Source organism: Oncorhynchus tshawytscha, linkage group LG15, assembly GCF_018296145.1.
Source record: "Oncorhynchus tshawytscha isolate Ot180627B linkage group LG15, Otsh_v2.0, whole genome shotgun sequence".
NCBI lineage: Eukaryota > Metazoa > Chordata > Actinopteri > Salmoniformes > Salmonidae > Oncorhynchus > Oncorhynchus tshawytscha.
The window spans coordinates 30028194-30047153 of NC_056443.1; the positions used below are offsets into that span (position 1 = coordinate 30028194).

General features: G+C 42.2%; 1 protein-coding gene across 1 annotated transcript in view; it reads left to right on the forward strand.

The window, feature by feature from the left end:
* LOC112214895 (ankyrin-2-like) overlaps positions 1-18960 on the forward strand; it is a 192760-nt gene that overhangs the window by 147294 nt on the left and 26506 nt on the right. Inside the window, 10 exon segments of the mRNA XM_042298414.1 lie at positions 520-618; positions 1172-1326; positions 1612-1823; positions 2658-2862; positions 5043-5368; positions 7646-7771; positions 7900-8022; positions 11199-11231; positions 11635-11656; positions 16713-18824. Of these exon segments, the coding sequence (XP_042154348.1) occupies positions 520-618; positions 1172-1326; positions 1612-1823; positions 2658-2862; positions 5043-5368; positions 7646-7771; positions 7900-8022; positions 11199-11231; positions 11635-11656; positions 16713-18824 (3413 nt within the window).

Below are 18960 nucleotides of genomic sequence, written 5' to 3' on the forward strand. Positions count from 1 at the left end.
CGAGAGTGTTCCTCAAAGAACACTGTAATCCTACTGTATGAATGAAACCTGAGAATTTTGCAGCCCCTCTTCCTTTTCTCAGATTCATTTCACCCTGCCTATGCCTTAATAAAGCTACCTCTGCTCTATGCTTCCTCCCAGCGCCAGGGGCCTTGCTTGTTTTATTTTTAACAGCCGGGCCGCATTCTAACTCTAAATCAACCCTTCATGTGAAAACCAACTGTTTCTATAAGACACGTGGAAACTAAAAAATCCACATGGAAAAAAAAAAACATTGCTCCATGATTGATTTGATATGTAGATTGGTAAACCACTAGGAGAGGCTGTCTACCAATAACATAATAACTTCCACTTTGAAAGTCCCTGTATATTTAAAGCCCAATGTTTTATACCGTTCCATCCTATTGATGGCCTCCACTCCACTCAGCCAAAACCCAACAGTATACACTAGTCACCCGTTATTCTGACTACTCCCGCTCTCTTTCCCCTACTGCTGCTAACGGACGGTTGGTCTCACAGTAAACTACACCTTCCCACTGCCCCGCCCCCTCTTAACGAGGGAGAGAGCCTCGTTAGCCGCATCCTGCAGCTCGGGCCACCCGGGACAAAATTCCTCGGGTAGGGGAGAAAAAAAAAACGCATATGAAAACAATCCACGGATGCTACTGCTACTGGTTCCATTTGATATCACCCTCCTTTTACATTACGACCCACCTCTGTGATGTGCTGTGTTTGTGTCCGTGTCTGTGACCTCACCTGGATGATATGTGTGCTAGTGTTGTGCTAGTGTTGTGCTAGTGGCGTGATCCACTTGTGCTCTCTGTCGTAACATCTCAGACACGACCCACTTACCTTTTGTCTCCTTAACTTGTGGTTGGCCTTCTATGTTTAGTGCCGTCTGTCTGTCTGTTCAACCTCATCGTTTTATTGGTTAATTTGGTACATGGTGGATGTTCCTCCGTTTAGCATGACTGTCCCATAGGTATTGTAGTTGACACACTGTACTGTGCTCATCTGGTGGGTTGTTAGATAAGTGGTTGCCCGAACACACACTTTTTACACACACACACATACATACATCGTGCTCCCGCCTCCCCCACACACACAACCCCCCACTCCCACACATAACCCCCCACTCCTACACTCACCATGCTTCAATCACTGGTCGCAGGCCTGTGCTGGTGGAGATCCCTCACTTCGCTGCCCTGAGGGGGAAGGAGAGGGAGCTGGTGATCTTACGCAGTGAGACAGGAGAGAGCTGGAAGGAGCACCACTGTGAACACACCGGGGAGGAACTTAACCAGATCCTCAACGGCATGGACGAGGGTGAGTGTGATGTCATCAGCGTGAGACAACACTTAGTGAATATCCTAATTAAAGGCCCATTGGCCCCTGCCTAAAGACATTGGAAACACAATCCATCCTGCCTACTTTTCTTGGAGTATTCACTCATCTAAAATGTCTCTATAGGTGAAAGTGAATATTTCAATATATAGTTTACACCAACCCAGTCGTTTGAGCAGTGATTACTCCAAGGAGGGAGTATTTCAACAGGGTCATAATCTGTATCAGTGTACTATTAACAACCATCCCTTCTGTCCTCGTCTCCAGAACTGGACCCTCCAGAGGAGCTGGAGAAGAAGCGTATCTGCCGCATCATCACCAGGGACTTCCCCCAGTACTTTGCGGTGGTGTCCCGGGTCAAGCAGGACAGTAGCCTGATCGGTCCAGAGGGGGGCGTCCTGAGCAGCACGGTGATGCCTCAGGTCCAAGCTGTCTTCCCAGAGGGAGCCCTCACCAAGCGGATCAGAGTGGGACTCCAGGTAATAACAAACCCCTGGTGGGAAAAAGTACTCACATGTCATACTAGAGTAAAAGTAAATAGATCTTAACATTTAATGACTCAAGTAAAAGTGAAAGTTACCCAGTAAAATACTACTTGAGTAAAACTCTAAAAGTATCTGGTTTTAAATGTACTTAAGTACAGTGTTAGAAAATGTGCTACATCGGCATACTTGAGTAAAAGTACAAAGTTAAAGTAGTTGCTATACATCAAATTCCTTATATTAAGCGAACCAGACAGCACAATTTTCTTATTATTTTTTAATCATGGACAGACAGGGGCACACTCCAATACTCAGACATCATTTACATCCACAGGATTTGTGTTTCGTGCGTCCGCCAGATCAGAGGCAGAAGGGTTAACAAAGTGCTATATTTGATACTGTTGGTACTTTTTGGGTGTCAGGGAAAATGTATGGAGTTAAACGTACATTATTTTCTTCAGGACTTTAGTGGAGTAAAAGTAAAAGTTGTCAAAAATATAAATAGTAAAGTACAGATACCCCAAAAAACTACTTAAGTAGTACTTTAAAGTGTTTTTACTTAAGTACTTCACACCACTGTAACACACAACCTGACTTGCTTCTGACTGGTTTGATTACAAGAACTGGGTCCAAATATGATTTATTTTTATATTTGTATTACTTCAAACATTTGATTGAGCCTGCTTGGATTGCCAGAAGGGTGGAGTATGCAGTTTTGGGACGATTTCATTGGTTGCACCAGACAAGCTCAGTCTTTGGCCCCAAAGAAGATCCTACTGTCGGTTCCACTAATGTTAAACTACTACTAACACAGTAATCTGTCACCACCAGGCTCAGCCAATGAATGTGGACATGGTGAGGAAGCTGCTGGGAAACAAGGCGACATTCAGCCCCATTGTGACCCTGGAGCCCCGGAGAAGGAAATTCCATAAACCCATAACCATGACCATCCCTATCCCCAAGAGTAACACTGACCCTGTGGTCAATGGCTTCGGCGGGGACCAGCCCACCCTGCGCCTGCTTTGTAGTATCACAGGTTAGAGAGAGGGCAGATTAACCGCACACGTGCATATACAGTACCAGTCAAAAGTTTGGACACACCTACTCATTCAAGGGTTTTTCTTTATTTTTAATATTTTCTACATTGTAGCGCGATAGTGAAGACATCAAAACTATGAAATAACATACAGTTGAAGTCAGAAGTTTACATACACCTTAGCCAAATACATTTGAACTCAGTTTCACAATTCCTGACATTTAATCCTAGTAACAATTCCCTGTTTTAGGTCAGTTAGGATCACCACTTTATTGTAAGAATGTAAAATGTCAGAATAATAGTAGAGAGAATGATTTATTTGTAGCTTTTATTTCTTTCATCACATTCCCAGTTGGTCAGAAGTTTACATTACCTCAATTAGCATTGCCTTTAAATAGTTTAACTTGGGTCAAACGTTTCGGGCAGACTTCCACAAGCTTCCCACAATACGTTGGGTGAATTAGTGTATGTAAACATCTGACCCACTGGAATTGTGATACAGTGAATTACAAGTTAAATAATCTGTCTGTAAACAATTGTTGGAAAAATGACTTGTGTCATGCACGAAGTAGATGTCCTAACCGACTTGCCAAATCTATAGTTTGTTAACAAGAAATTTGTGGAGTGGTTGAAAAATTAGTTTTAATGATTCCAACCTAAGTGTATGTAAACTTCCGACTTCAACTGTATATGGAATCATGTAGTAACCAAAAAAGTGTTCAACAAATTCAAATTCTATTTTATATTTGAGACTCTTCAAAGTAACCACCCTTTGTCTTGATCACAGCTTTGCACTCTTGGCATTCTCTCAACCAGCTTCACATGGAATCCTTTTCCAACAGTCTTGAAGGAGTTCCCACATAACCTGAGCACTTGTTGGCGGTTTTTATTTCGCTCTGCGGTCCAACTCATCCCAAACCATCTCAATTGGGGTGAAGTCGGGTGATTATGATGGCCAGGTCATCTGATACAGCACTCCATCACTCTCCTTCTTGGTCAAATATTATCCCCTTACACAGCATTGTCCTGTTGAAAAACAAATGATAGTCCCACTAAGCGCAAACCACATGGGATGGCTTTTTGCTGCAATGCTGTGGTAGCCATGCTGGTTATGTGTGCCTTGAATTCTAAATAAATCACAGACAGTGTCACGAGCAAAGCACCATCACACCTCCTCCTCCATGCTTCACGGTGGGAACCACATATGTGGAGATCATCCGTTCACCTCTTCTGTGTCTCACAAAGACATGGTGGTTGGAACATAACATCTCAAATGTGGACACATCAGACGAAAGGACAGATTTCCACCGGTCAAATGTCCATTGCTCATGTTTTTTGGTCCAAGAAAGTCTTTTCTTCTTATTGGTGTCCTTTAGCAGTGGTTTCTTTGCAGCATTTCAACCATGAAGGCCTGATTCACACAGTCTCCTCTGAACAGTTTATGCTGAGATGTGTCTGTTACTTGAACTCTGTGAAGAATTTATTTGGGCTGCAATCTGAGATTCAGTTAACTCTAATGAACTTATTCTCAGCAGCAGAGGTAACTCTGGGTCTTCCTTTCCTGTGGTGGTCCTCATGAGAGCCAGTTTCATCATATCACTTGATGGTATTTGCAACTGCACTTGAAGAAACTTTCAAATTTCTTGAACATTCTTGGACGTTTATGTCTTAAAGTAATGATGGACTGTCGTTTCTCTTTGCTTATTTGAGGCGTTCATGCCATAATATGGACTTGGTCTATTACCAAACAGAGCTATCTTCTGAATACCACCCCTACCTTGTCACAACACAACTGATTGTCTGAAATGCATTAAGAAGGAAAGAAATTCCACAAATTAACTTTTTAACAAGGCACACCTGTTAATTGAATCGCATTCCATGTGACTACCTCATGAAGCTGGTTGAGAGAATGCCAAGTGTGCAAAGTTGTCATCAAGGCAAAGGGTGGCTACTTTGAAGGATCTCAAATATAAAATATATGTTGTTTTTTTAAACATTTTTTTGGTTGCTCCATGATTCCATATGTGTTATTTCATAGTTTTGATGTCTTCACTACTATTCTACAATGTACACTCACACACACACACACACACACAAACACGCACAGACTGTTGGCACACACAAACTTTAATTTCTGTAGTTAACCTTTTAACATTCCTCAAATGTATTCTTCTTCAAAGGTGGGACGACGCCAGCCCAATGGGAGGACATTACAGGAACCACTCCCCTAACGTTCATCGACGACTGTGTCTCCTTCACGACCAACGTGTCGGCCAGGTTCTGGCTGATAGACTGTCGGCAGGCGCAGGAGTCAGTCAGTTTCTCCACTTCAGTCTACAGGGAGACCATCTGCGTTCCCTACATGGCCAAGTTCGTTATCTTCGCAAAGACCCATGACCCCATAGAGGCACGGCTCCGCTGCTTCTGCATGACGGACGACAAGATGGACAAAACCTTGGAACAGCAGGAGAACTTCACTGAGGTGGCCAGAAGCAGAGATGTAGAGGTAGGTGTAAAAGTAGAGGTGTTATAGCAGAGATGTTATAGTAGAAGTGTTATAGTAGAGGTGTTATAGTAGAGGTGTTATAGTAGAGGTGTTATAGTAGAGGTGTTATAATAGAGGTGTTATAATAGAGGTGTTATAGTAGAGGTGTTATAGTAGAAGTGTTATAGTAGAGGTGTTATAGTAGAGGTGTTATTGTAGAGGTGTTATAGTAGAGGTGTTATAATAGAGGTGTTATAATAGAGGTGTTATAATAGAGGTGTTATAATAGAGGTGTTATAGTAGAGGTGTTATAGTAGAGGTGTTATAGTAGAGGTGTTATAGTAGAGGTGTTATAGTAGAGGTGTTATAATAGAGATGTTATAATAGAGGTGTTATAGTAGAGGTGTTATAGTAGAGGTGTTATAGTAGAGGGAGGTGTTATAGTAGAGGTGTTATAGTAGAAGTGTTATAGTAGAGGTGTTATAGTAGAGGTGTTATTGTAGAGGTGTTATAGTAGAGGTGTTATAGTAGAGGTGTTATAGTAGAGGTGTTATAGTAGAGGTGTTATAATAGAGGTGTTATAATAGAGGTGTTATTGTAGAGGTGTTATAGTAGAGGTGTTATAGTAGAGGTGTTATAGTAGAGGTGTTATGGTAGAGGTGTTATAGTAGAGGTGTTATAGTAGAGGTGTTATAATAGAGGTGTTATAATAGAGGTGTTATAATAGAGGTGTTATAGTGGAGGTGTTATAGTAGAGGTGTTATAGTACAGGTGTTATTGTAGAGGTGTTATTGTAGAGGTGTTATTGTAGAGGTGTTATTGTAGAGGTGTTATTGTAGAGGTGTTATAATAGAGGTGTTATTGTAGAGGTGTTATAATAGAGGTGTTATAATAGAGGTGTTATAATAGAGGTGTTATAGTAGAGGTGTTATAGTAGAGGTGTTATAATAGAGTTGTTATAGTAGAGGTGTTATAGTAGAGGTGTTATAGTAGAGGTGTTATAGTAGAGGTGTTATAGTAGAGGTGTTATAATAGAGGTGTTATAATAGAGGTGTTATAGTAGAGGTGTTATAGTAGAGGTGTTATAGTAGAGGTGTTATAATAGAGGTGTTATAATAGAGTTGTTATTGTAGAGGTGTTATAATAGAGGTGTTATAGTAGAGGTGTTATAGTAGAGGTGTTATAGTAGAGGTGTTATAGTAGAGGTGTTATAGTAGAGGTGTTATAGTAGAGGTGTTATAGTAGAGGTGTTATTGTAGAGGTGTTATAATAGAGTTGTTATTGTAGAGGTGTTATAGTAGAGGTGTTATAGTAGTGTTATAGTAGAGTGTTATAGTAGAGGTGTTATAGTAGAGGTGTTATTGTAGAGGTGTTATAATAGAGGTGTTATTGTAGAGGTGTTATTGTAGAGGTGTTATAGTAGAGGTGTTATAATAGAGGTGTTATAGTAGAGGTGTTATTGTAGAGGTGTTATAGTAGAGGTGTTATAGTAGAGGTGTTATAGTAGAGGTGTTATAGTAGAGGTGTTATAGTAGAGGTGTTATAGTAGAGGTGTTATAGTAGAGGTGTTATAGTAGAGGTGTTATAGTAGATAATAGAGGTGTTATAGAGGTGTTATTGTAGAGGTGTTATAGTAGAGGTGTTATAGTAGAGGTGTTATAGTAGAGGTGTTATTGTAGAGGTGTTATAGTAGAGGTGTTATAGTAGAGGTGTTATAATAGAGGTGTTATATAGTAGAGGTGTTATAGTAGAGGTGTTATAGTAGAGGTGTTATAGTATAGAGGTGTTATAGTAGAGGTGTTATAGTAGAGGTGTTATTGTAGAGGTGTTATTGTAGAGGTGTTATAGTATAGTAGGTGTTATATAAGAGGTGTTATAATAGAGTTGTTATAGTAGAGGTGTTATTGTAGAGGTGTTATAGTAGAGTTGTTATTGTAGAGGTGTTATTGTAGAGGTGTTATTGTAGAGGTGTTATTGTAGAGGTGTTATTGTAGAGGTGTTATAGTAGAGGTGTTATAGTAGAGGTGTTATAGTAGAGGTGTTATTGTAGAGGTGAAATTGTAGAGGTGAAATTGTAGAGGTGTTATAGTAGAGGTGTTATAGTAGAGGTGTTATAGTAGAGGTGTTATAGTAGAGGTGTTATTGTAGAGGTGTTATTGTAGAGGTTGTTTTTTTTTGTCGTGAAATATCAGTAAAGTGTGATCTCTTCGTAGGTCTTGCTGTTGATGGCTAGCAGGCAACGATTTGGTATTTTTCTATACTCAGCTAGGATTAATGTCTGTTGATTCCTTTCCTCAGGTCCTAGAGGGCAAACCCATTTATGCAGACTGCTTCGGCAACCTGGTCCCTCTCACCAAGAGTGGCCAGCACCATCTCTTCAGCTTCTTTGCTTTTAAAGAGAACAGGCTGGCACTCTTCATCAAGGTTAACGTTACTCTACCATCTTTCAACACTCATCCATATCATTTACTTCATTACAAACTAGTAATTTAATATATACTCTATGTTGATTGGTTGACTGATTGACGATAATGATGTCGATGATTCCACAGATCCGAGACAACACTCAGGATCCGTGTGGCCGTCTGTCCTTTTTGAAAGAACCCCGGTCTTATAGAAGTCTGGCCCACAATGCTATATGCAACCTGAACATCACACTACCATCCTACTCAAAGGTGAGAACACCTTAACGCTTCCTCCCCCTGAACACACAGCTTAGGATCCACCTCGGACCTGGAATTGTTCCTGACCATGTGACCTGTACAGGAACAAGTCTGAGTGCTGTATAGCACACCGACAGTTACCATTACATGCCTGAGTGTTCAGAATGTTGAAGGACAGATTCACCCATTTTTGAATGTATAATGTTTTTGTGCATCTGTCTTTGAGCGATGTTCTATCGATTCTCGGTGCCATTTCATGTTTTCATGTGTATCTGTAGCTATTGCCGTTCAAGCAGGCATAATTTCGACCAGTATGACGTAGCACTGCGATAAAGTCTCTCTCACTGCACTGGAAGTTAATAGGATTACGACTTTTAGATCGTGAAAACGTCTATCAAACATGTCAGATTTCACCACTGGCCAATGTCATATCTTCTCTCGAATGAGCCATTGATCATATTTTTGCGATATTCCTACCTCGAGAAATGTCCCGGTCCACCACATTTCTCCTATTTTTCTGCCTCTTCAGTCCAGGGTGCATTGAATTTTGCCGCTACCAACATTATTATAACGACAAAATGAAACGTCTGTTCACAAAAAGTATTGTTCCCACATATTAATGTTTTTTAACAATATCAATTATAGGAATTCGTGGTTTTGATTTAATTTTTCCTTTAAGTTAAAAAGATTGATTGACTTCAAGAATTACTGAGTATTCCAGTACCTAACTAGCATCTCCCACAGGTACATTCTACAGGTGTGTTGTTTGCATACTAACATGCAAAATATGCATACGTGACAGGCAATGACAGTTCTCATAGCATGTTATCTTCCTTTAAATTGGTGTTATATTGGGGTCATAACCTGTGACCAAATCTGTTATTCTGTCTGCCTGTATGATTCAAATCATTACTACACCTTTTAACACTAGTACCGCTGGGCCTGGAGGGACCCCCTTCAAGCTAACATTCTAACAGTGTAATTCATATATTTAATATATACCTATGGCAAAAATAATAATTTGGTTGTTTTTATGAAGGCCTTGGTTAACATTAGAATACCGACTTGTATTTTATTTTAAATAACACAAATTTCATCATCATTAGTTTCTGTTTCTGTATGTAAAAACACAAAAATGTTCAATTTTATTCATGGAGTGCTTTTGCTACAACTATGAAACAGAAAGCATATGCATTGGAACATGGTACCAGCATAATTTTTATATCGACAGAATAAACTAAAATACCCCAACCACCAAGAAGCACAGTCAAATGATGAAAACTTCAGTAGTCTAAACATCATTATAAGAGCCAAGTAGCCTTGATAAACAGGGAAACTCGGCCCAAAGCAATAATAGCATTATAATGAATATACTGTATGTCGATATGACAGCATCAAAAATAGTCTATTATTGTAAGCTTCTGATTGTGTGCATCTTCACACAATGGCATAAATTGGATTTAATTTAGCTGTTATCCCTTGTTGACACAATTTTTGTAACTTTCACTTGCTTGACACACTTTGACGTACCTTTGTTTGGTTATAGTGCGTAATAGTATCCTGTTTTCTCCTGATTGTGTCCTTGTCAGATGTGTGCGTACTGGTAGCAAAGTCAGGTGCAGGAGAGCATAGATTTGTGAACAGGCGCACACTTTACCAGGTGTGCAGGGAACAAGACAAAACAAATGGATACATGAAAAATGGATCAGCGATGGCTAGAAAGCCGGTGACGTCGACCACCGAACGAGGAGAGGAGCCGACTTCGGCGGAAGTCATGACAGTGTTGTTGTTTTGTGATTCTTCTGCACCATTGTGGAATTACAACTGCTGTGCAGGTGCCTTATTTTGAGCAAAGGGACGGGGCTCCGGACTCACTTTGTTCATGGTGCCGGCCGGACTTGCTTTCTTTGCAAGCAACTTGTTCGCCAATGACAAGTGAAGTGAAGTGAATAAATTGTCCATGGTGACATTGCTCCCCCTGCCAACATAATGTTCCACAAGCCTCATCAACACATTCTCAGACACTCGTGCCTGCTGCCTCGTGTGGTTATTTTCCTAGAGATTGAAAGGCGTTCAGCATGTATAATTACTCACGCTCTCACTGTGCCGCCTACTCCAAGTAGGCCAGGGTAGACTGATAAGACTGCTTTGATTTGGGGAACTGATATAAGGTACATACCATTTTAGGCCTATAATTAGAATGGATAAATGTGTCTCACCACCTGGATTCGGTTTTATGTACCAAAATTTGAAATAGTGTTTTTTACATTGGATAAAAGTAGAGATTCAGAGCTACTAAATGATATATCATACACTACATTTGAGGAACAATGGGAAAGTAATTCTGCTTTGAAAGTTGATCAACTTGTAAACTCACTTTTGAGAAAATGGCCTTTGAATGTTTTGGTATCTAGTGAGGAGCTCTTCTTTGTCTACACCCATTCAGCATCGTCCCCACCCTCTTAAGTTTTAGCCCCACCCATCTCGTTTCGGGGTGCACACTTGACGCTCTGGCCAATGACTTGTTTACCTCTGGATAACATGAAAACAGCCTAACCAACCCTGCTGGCAACAATTTCATTACACTTTTTTGCAGACGTTTACTGACACAGGTCATATTCAACGGGTGTTGTACACACGTCACGTAACGTTAGCTAACCAGCCAGCTTTGAGGCAATTGTCGGGGGGATTGTCAGGTGGGCACTGCACTTTCAACTGTTGGAAGAAGGGGGGGAAACAATTCCATTTAATGACATGCCCTCCTAAAACTGGTTCTAACTCCAGTTTTGTTTGTGATAATAAGATTCTAACAACGACAGTGTGTTATATAGACTTATTTAGGAAAGTCAAGGATGAAGGGGGGCATGAGCAGTCAAAATGACTGTTTCAGCAGTTTAGTGTTAACTGTGATTTATTAACTAACTACAAGCAACCAGCAGTACTATATGTAAGTACTGGTAGTTGTCCTATAGTGTAGCATGAATCCCTTCTCCTTTAATACTTATATTTTATGTTTACTCTGAACCACCCTGCCAAAAAAACAACATTGATTGGCCACCTACCTTCAAAGACGTCACTATGGCTTTGCCCACTCTCTTTTTACTCTATCTGTCTATCTGTCTAACTATCTAACTATCTATCTATCTACCTATCTTTCTTTCTTTCTTTCTGCTTCTTGCACCCCAAAGGAATCTGATTCAGACCAAGAGGCTGAGGAAGAGGTAACATTGTGCCTCTCTCCCCATTTCTCCCCCACTAACTAGTGTTCATTTTGTAATGTTCTTTACATGCTCTTTTCAGGCTAGAAGCTTGTCACTAGACGTCCACTTCTTTGTCTGCCATTTAGCTCTTATATTAGGTATTAGAAAGGGCCATGTATTTATATATATATATATACAGTTATATATTTAGTATATGGCTCTCCGTGTTCCATGTTATTACTGATCAATTATTGTGCTTGTTTGGTATTAGAGCATCCATCTTTAGATATTAGTAGCAGTTCAATGTCCAATTATACTACTTATTTCCTTTGTGTAGCAAATTTGTACAAAATCTTGCCAAGATTTTTCTTACACAATGATTTAAATTATATTCATAGTGCAATGTTTGTATTCCACTATACAGATCAGCAGGACGCTCGAGAGATGTACGTATTATATACCATTCTTTGATAACTCCTTTAACATGTTTTTTCTCAGCTATACTAAAACTTTTATACACATGCCGTTTAATTTTGAACTGTTATAATATGGCTGCATTACTCAAACATTATGACTAGAACATTTCTTTGATAAGTGCATTATAACCATGCCATAGATTTAGACATTGCTAATGATGTTATGCTAGCTGACCTTTGTAGAGAACAGTGCAGAATGATTAACCAGAGATAATGCATAAACGTTGAGCTTCATATGACCCTTGTTTGCAAACGCTGTAGCACATGCAATACTTTTTCAAAGTCCTTTAAGTTCTACATGTTTTGTCTTTGTCACAAAAACAAAACAACACAAACTTTCACTCCACCGCACCTCAGCCAAGGTTATGCCAACAACTTCATCCATTTCTCATGTCACACACCGCTGCACCAGTGTCTTCATGCTGACTCCCTCCTCTCTGCCATTTTGAATTTGGAACACATGGAGAGAGAGAGTTCAAACAAACTGTAATTCATAACTTGGTGATGTTTATGTGACAACAGAATAGTACCCCCATAGTAATTCTAGTACCCTAATGGCAAAGCAAACAGTCGTCTAGCTTTCCCAGCCCTCCAGATCCCATCCTTCATTCCCTACCCATATGTGGATCATATTTTCCCTTTGCATCTAATTGATTCATTGATTGACTAATTGATCACTAATCATGGTCATGTGCCTCACCATAGCTGGATATCTACATATTTATGCAACATACATAATATAGAATACATTTCTGTGTGCACTTACCTTCAAAACATACATGTATAGCATATACAGATCTTACATAAACTGTTAGACAATGTAATGTACACAATGTTATTTGTTCAATTCAACTTCATTACGTTGAACAGTGTATGCATGACGCATGTGGCAATTTGTGTACACATGTCATACATAATATGGAATTGATGCTTTAGCTTCACCTTTTGTAGTCATAGTCTGAGAAAACAGTACACTACAACTCACCACACTATTGAATGTGAATACATAAATTAACCACTCTTTGATAAATGTACAATGTAGATTTGCAAGTGTTTGCTAGTTTTATTTAATTAAATTAATCACTTTCAATTTGCTCCACTCACTCTTCACCAGAGGCTGCATGTCAACTGTCCCCTTTGCTTTGCATGGAAATAACTTGGCTTTACATGAGTGTGTATGTGTGTGTTCCTGTGTCTGGGTGTTTGTCAAGTGTGAGAGTTATATTGACTCTTTGGTTTGCTTTAACATTGATCTTTGAATTACTTTTCAATCTCTATTTGAATTTGTTTTTATACACTGTTGCTACTCTTATTATGGTTTTCAATTTTCTCTTCAGTTATGTTTGAGAAAGTTTGTAAACGTTAGTTTAAGTTAGTTTAAGTTAGTTTAAGTTAGTTTAAGGAATGGATACAGTCCTCTAAAAGGACCACATGCCCTTCCCTTAAAACAATCCTGTTTTAGAACATACATTTCCTTAAAGGCCCAGTGCAGTCAAAAACGTGATTTCCTTGTGTTTTACATATATATTTCCACACTGTGAGGTTGGAATAATATTGTGGAATTGTGGAAATGATGATCATGCCCTTTTAGTGTAACAGCTGTTTGAAAAGACCACCTGAAAGTTCCACCTGTTTTTGTGGGATGGAGTTTTGGCCTGCCTAGTGACATTACCAGGCGGTAAATGAGTTAACAGAGCAATAAAAAAAAAATCCAAACCTCTCTGCCAATACAGCTAGTTTTCCGTTTGCCCTTCCTCACTCAGACCACTCGCAGACAGTCTTAGCAACATTCCAGCTATCACTGTTTTTCTTCTCTGAGGACAAAATAGCATTTTTTAAAATTGTTTTTTAAAACATGTTTTTCTCTTTCTCTCTGTAGACAATCTTGAGATGTCTGTCTACCTATATGTTGTTATCCCTTTGTTTGTTTCCCTGTTTCCTTATCTTTTGTGGATTTGTGGGTGTCTGTTGTTGCTCATCGTTTGTTTGATCGAGTACTTATTTTAGATATGTTTGCGCTTTTGTGTTGTGAGCGTGAATGTGCAGAATATGTGTATAAGCAAGTTATTTCCTGCTCATTCCCTTCTCATCTTTATGATTTAGTTGGATTTTTGCTTTGCTGCAGTATTTGCCACCAAAGAACCCCAGTGGATCAAAAGCCCCTTCCTGTGATACATTCTGTAGATGTCACTGTGACCCTGCTTTACCCTTTGAATCCTGAAAGTTTGTACTATTCCTGTTCCTGTCCTGACCACATTCTCCAATGTCTGTCTCTTTTTCATTTCAATTTCAATTTTTTTTGCACCTTAATTGTCCTCTTGCCAAAATGGAAGATGACGAAGACATTACGTCGACGACAGTCCAGAAAAGAGATCCGGACCTTCTCTCCGATGTGTCTGAGCTGAAACAAGACCTGATCAAAATGACCGCTATCCTAACCACGGATACCACTGACAAATCCAGTTCTCTGGAAGGGAGCGGTCTGGAGAAAGGGGCTGAGGAGGTTCAGGGCGAGCCATTTGAAATCATGGAGAAGGTCAAAGAGGATTTGGAGAAAGTGGGCAAGATACTCAGGTGTGGAACATTGGAGGGTGAGGTAGCAGAGGGGGCAGCAATAGCAGCCGGAATGAATGAAGAGTGGATCCTTCTCTCAGACTGTGAGATAGAGGAGGCCAAAAAGATGTCTTCCTTAGAACCCCAGGAACCTATTCTACATGAAGTCCAAGTCAACAGAGGGATTCCCAGACCTAAAGCCATCAAAGACGTGTCTGGCATGAACACACACCTGACTGGTGAACTCAAAGAATATCTCCTGGATGTACCTGAGGGCTCCAGTGCAGCAGCTCAGGAGGATGTGGTCCAAGAGAAATTCACAGAGGTCGTCCTGCGCAAAGGCGTGAAAAGAACCACAACGACAATAACAACAACAGCTACAATCAAAACTCCTGCTGTTGAACTCAAAAAGCCAGTCAGGAGGAAAGGAAAAGATCAGGAACAGGCGGAGGAATCTACCTATGGGGATGCTCTCCTAAGTGCACCCACAGACCGTAAACCAGTGTCACCTGTGTCCCCAGTAGTTGAGGAGACCCCCATTGGGTCCATAAAAGACAAAGTCAAAGCCCTTCAGCAGAAAGTGGAGGCAGAGAGAAGAAGGGTCAAAAGCCAACTAGCACCAAACCCTCAAAGGTTGCAGTGGAGAGCAAAATCCCTCAAAGGACCGAAGAAACCACCCTTAAATTGAAACAGAGCCCTGCAAAACAGGACACCGCTAAACAGGGCCACCCTAAGTCCCCCAAAACTGAGTCTGAGAAGCTGCAGGAGACTATGTCAGTAAGGGAGCTCATGCGATCCTTCCAAAAGGGGCAGGACCCCTCAAAGAGAAAGTCTGGACTTTTCGAGCTCAAAACCCACACCTCTACAGAGCATGAAACAACAGAATCAGAATTACAGCCCAAACAGTCAAAATCCACTATCAAAGCCACCACAATCCGTTACGAACGGGAAGTATCACTGGACGCCATTCCTGGCGAGCACCACAGAGCCAAAGATGAGCAAATTAGCCCACATAGAAAGCACTCCAAAGACTTTGGTGCTGAAATTAAAGCAGAGCTTGAGGACAATCCAGAGTACCAACAGTTTAAGCAGACCTCTGTAGAGGGTAGTCCTGCTGCCCAGTCAGACCTAACTGAAACCGTAGAGTTTCTGAATATTTCCCTCTATGATAGCTCTGATAGTTTGAAACATGAGAGCGTGGCAGACTCTCCCAGTGCCAGCCTGGGTGATGGTAGTCCTCCTCACCTTAGCTCAGAGGATAGCCTTAAACACGAGGGCTTAGCCACCCCTGGAACAAGCCCTGACAGTCTCTCCCTCTCTCCAAAAAATGCTGACCAGTCCACTAAAAACTCAACAGCTGCTACTATAGCTGTCAAAGGTGACAATAAAACCAAGGACAAATCTGGAGACTCCGGTGTGGGGACCACTGATGACCAGCCATCAACGGAAATGACCCTTCCTGTCTCTCCCAGTGAGGCTGCAGATGACCGCACCACGAGTGAGTCCATATATTTTCAGACGGGCGAGTCTAAGCCATATAAAACGAGAAAGCTTACAAAGAGAGTTTCAGAGACTTTAGAGAGCTTCCTTAGGGATGAGGAGAGCCCTGTTGACAAGCTAGCATCAGCTGTAGCTATGACCCTTGCTTCTAGTTCCTCTACCCAGCATCAAGGAAGCTTAGAATTGCCTTTAAAAGACCCAGATACCCTCAGTCCCTTAGCCGACGAATCTTTGACCATAAGCCACAGAGACTCTCTAGACGAGGATAGTCCCCTCATGGAAGACGACTCCTCCCATAGGACCCCAGACTCCATCGAGCCCAGCCCAACAAAGGAATCACCCTGTTGTGACTCCTTAGAAAGCAGCCCTGTAGAGCAGAAAACGTTCCCTCCCATTCTAAATCCGCCCAGTGGGTCCTCTAGACACCCAGAACCCACCAAAGCCTCAGACTTCCCCCCAGACGTGTTGCGTAGTAGGCTACGCAGGGACCAGGAGGCTAGTGCCAACGATGATGACAGTATCGAGCAGACTTCGTCCCAGATGGAAAGTTCTGGTAAGAGTCCCCTCTCCCCCGAAACCCCTAGTTCTGAAGAGGTAAGTTATGAGGTAAACCCCAAAACCCCTGACCACATGTACTTATCTGTGGTGTCCATACCAGCTTTCATCCCCGAATACTCAGAGGAAGAGGATGATGAGGCAGAAGCACAGAGGAAATTCATCCCAGAGGATGAGATGTTTAAAATGTCAGCCCCCAAAAAAACATTTGAGGAAGTGGACCAGGACACCAGAGCCAAAAAGAACTCTAGAAAATATATAATTGCCTTGGCAGGTGATGAAGCAGGGGATGATAGCTTCAAAACAGTTGAACTAGAGTCCGCAAATGAGAGTGGGCTCAATAGGGCCAAGGAGACCTCAGAGTTAGCTCTTTCTGTTGAATCCCTTATTAAAGTACAACCTCCCTCTCCTTTTCCAGCAGGTGTGCATGAAGGAATCCACCACACAGAAGCCAAGAGCACAGCTACAATGGTAGCAGTGGAGGGACCTCAATCTGTCTCAGAGCAGCATGTCCCACAATCAGTTCAGTCACGCAAAGACATGGATGACACGGAAGACAGTTTAGCTAAAACGGTTACCGCATCTTCTAGCTCTGAGGGGGCTGCAAACATAACCGATGAGCAGAAGGAGGAAAGTTTGAGGAAATCAAGGGAAAGCCAGGAGGATGATGGGGGAGGGAAAGAAGCAGATGCAGGCAGTCTGCAGACAGCTGCTGTAAAAGCTCCCTGTCAAATAGAGAGTAATATAACTGACGAAGTGAAAGGAGATCACAGGAGGCACTCAGGAGCTCCTGAGGTAGAAACGTCCTCCACTGCTGTCATTGGACAAGTGAGGGAAACATTCAAACCCGAGATCTGTATCTACGATGACACAGAGGAAGACGATGAGGAAGAGGAACCTCCCAGAACCGAGTCGAAGGGCGTAACCGCCAGAGCAGAGGCAGACCCTTGGAGTGCCATGCGCGAAGACGATGATGCTTTTGCGGCCCGCGTCAAAGAGGAAGAACAGAAGATCTTGGTTCTGATTGTAGACCGGCAGTCCCAGGGGGCAACCCCGGACACCACCCCAGGAAGGAGCCCCACGGAGGAAAGCACGCCAACCAGCGAGCCCAATCCATTCCTCTTCCAAGAGGGGAAGCTCTTTGAGATGACTCGGAGCGGAGCTATTGACATGACCAAAAGGAGCTATGAGGACGAGGGCTTTGCCTTCTTCCAGATAGGCGAGCAGCCCATAGAGGAGGCGCCAGCTGAACAGGTCAAAGATGAGCCAGGAGATAGAGGAGTCCAAACAGAAAGTGAAATCGGACTCAACCTGACTCTGCAAATAAAAGTGGAGGAAGATGAGGAACAGGTGAAAGATGCTTCAGATCCCACACACCGTGCCTCGACAGAGGACGATCAGAAAGGTAGTGAAGCTGCAGCTGCCTCCCCCTCAAAATCAGATGCTTCTAAGTCGAGAATCCCTAGAATGGGTCTTTCTGCCTCAGCTAAGACCACTAAGAAAGACAAAGACCCAGTATCACCAGTGTCTCCTGAAACTGTAGAGGTGAAACCAGACATAATTGTAGAGGAGACCCCCCTAGAGGTAGAAACTAGTTCCCTCGATCCAATGATAACAGATGTTGAGACAGCAGTAACCACTGTCACTCGATCAGTGTACCCAGAACAGGACCAAGAGTCCTCTGACTCCTCTCCAGAGGAGCAGCATTCGGTCATAGAACTCCCCCAAACCACAGAAAAGACCAAAACCCCAACTTCTACTGAAAAAGTTCCAAAGATCCCAACTAAAACCCCAGCCAAGGCTGGCCCCCAAAGTCAGATTAGAACTGCTTCCTCCTTTACATCCCCTGCATCCCCCTCTTCAGCTAGTCCTAAGAAAGAGACTCCCGCTTTAGAGTCCAAATCGAGAATACCTGTCAAGGGCAAGGCTATCCCTGTCAAGCCTGAGCCATCAGTTAAACGTACCGAGTCATCCCAGGACGCAAAGCTCAAGGTCCCAGTAAAAAAGGACTTGAGGAGAAAGTCTGAGACAGATACAGGTCCCTCTGCTGTACCCAAAACCAAGACGTCGTCTTCCAAAGCCAAGAGCTTCTGTGAGGCAGACAAGTCATCATCTAAAAAGGACCTGGGTCGTCCCATGAGCGATGACTCCTCCACCAAGCCAAAGTCGGGCTTTGGTTTCCAATCTAGGCTGCCAGTTAGAGGCAAGCTTGGTCAGACATCTCACACTTCCACCCCCGCCAAAGACAAAAGCGAGCCGCGCAAGAAGTCTATAGAGTTTGTCGATAAGATTAGCGACGAAGTTACAAAGCTAGTTGAGAGATTTCCTCAGGACGAGAAAAACAAAGAGCAGGAGGCTGCTGTCTCGAATGATGAGAGCAGCGGCATAGACCCGTCTGTCATAGAGAGGGAGACTTTTCCCGAAATACAGTTCCCTGCTTCCGGAGATGTCTATCCCATTAGACCCCTGTGGGATGACCCTGTTGACACGCAGATGCAACGGATTCCCGACGATACAATCAGAAGTCAAGGTACCCCCCCCTCCTTAAGGGGCTCGTTCTCTCTCTCTATATTGTGCGTTGCTAGCGTGCTAGCCGTAAACGGTGCCGCTTCTCTGTGTCTTGTAGCTAAGGTGACGTGTAACTAAAGACTCTTTGTGGTTGCTTC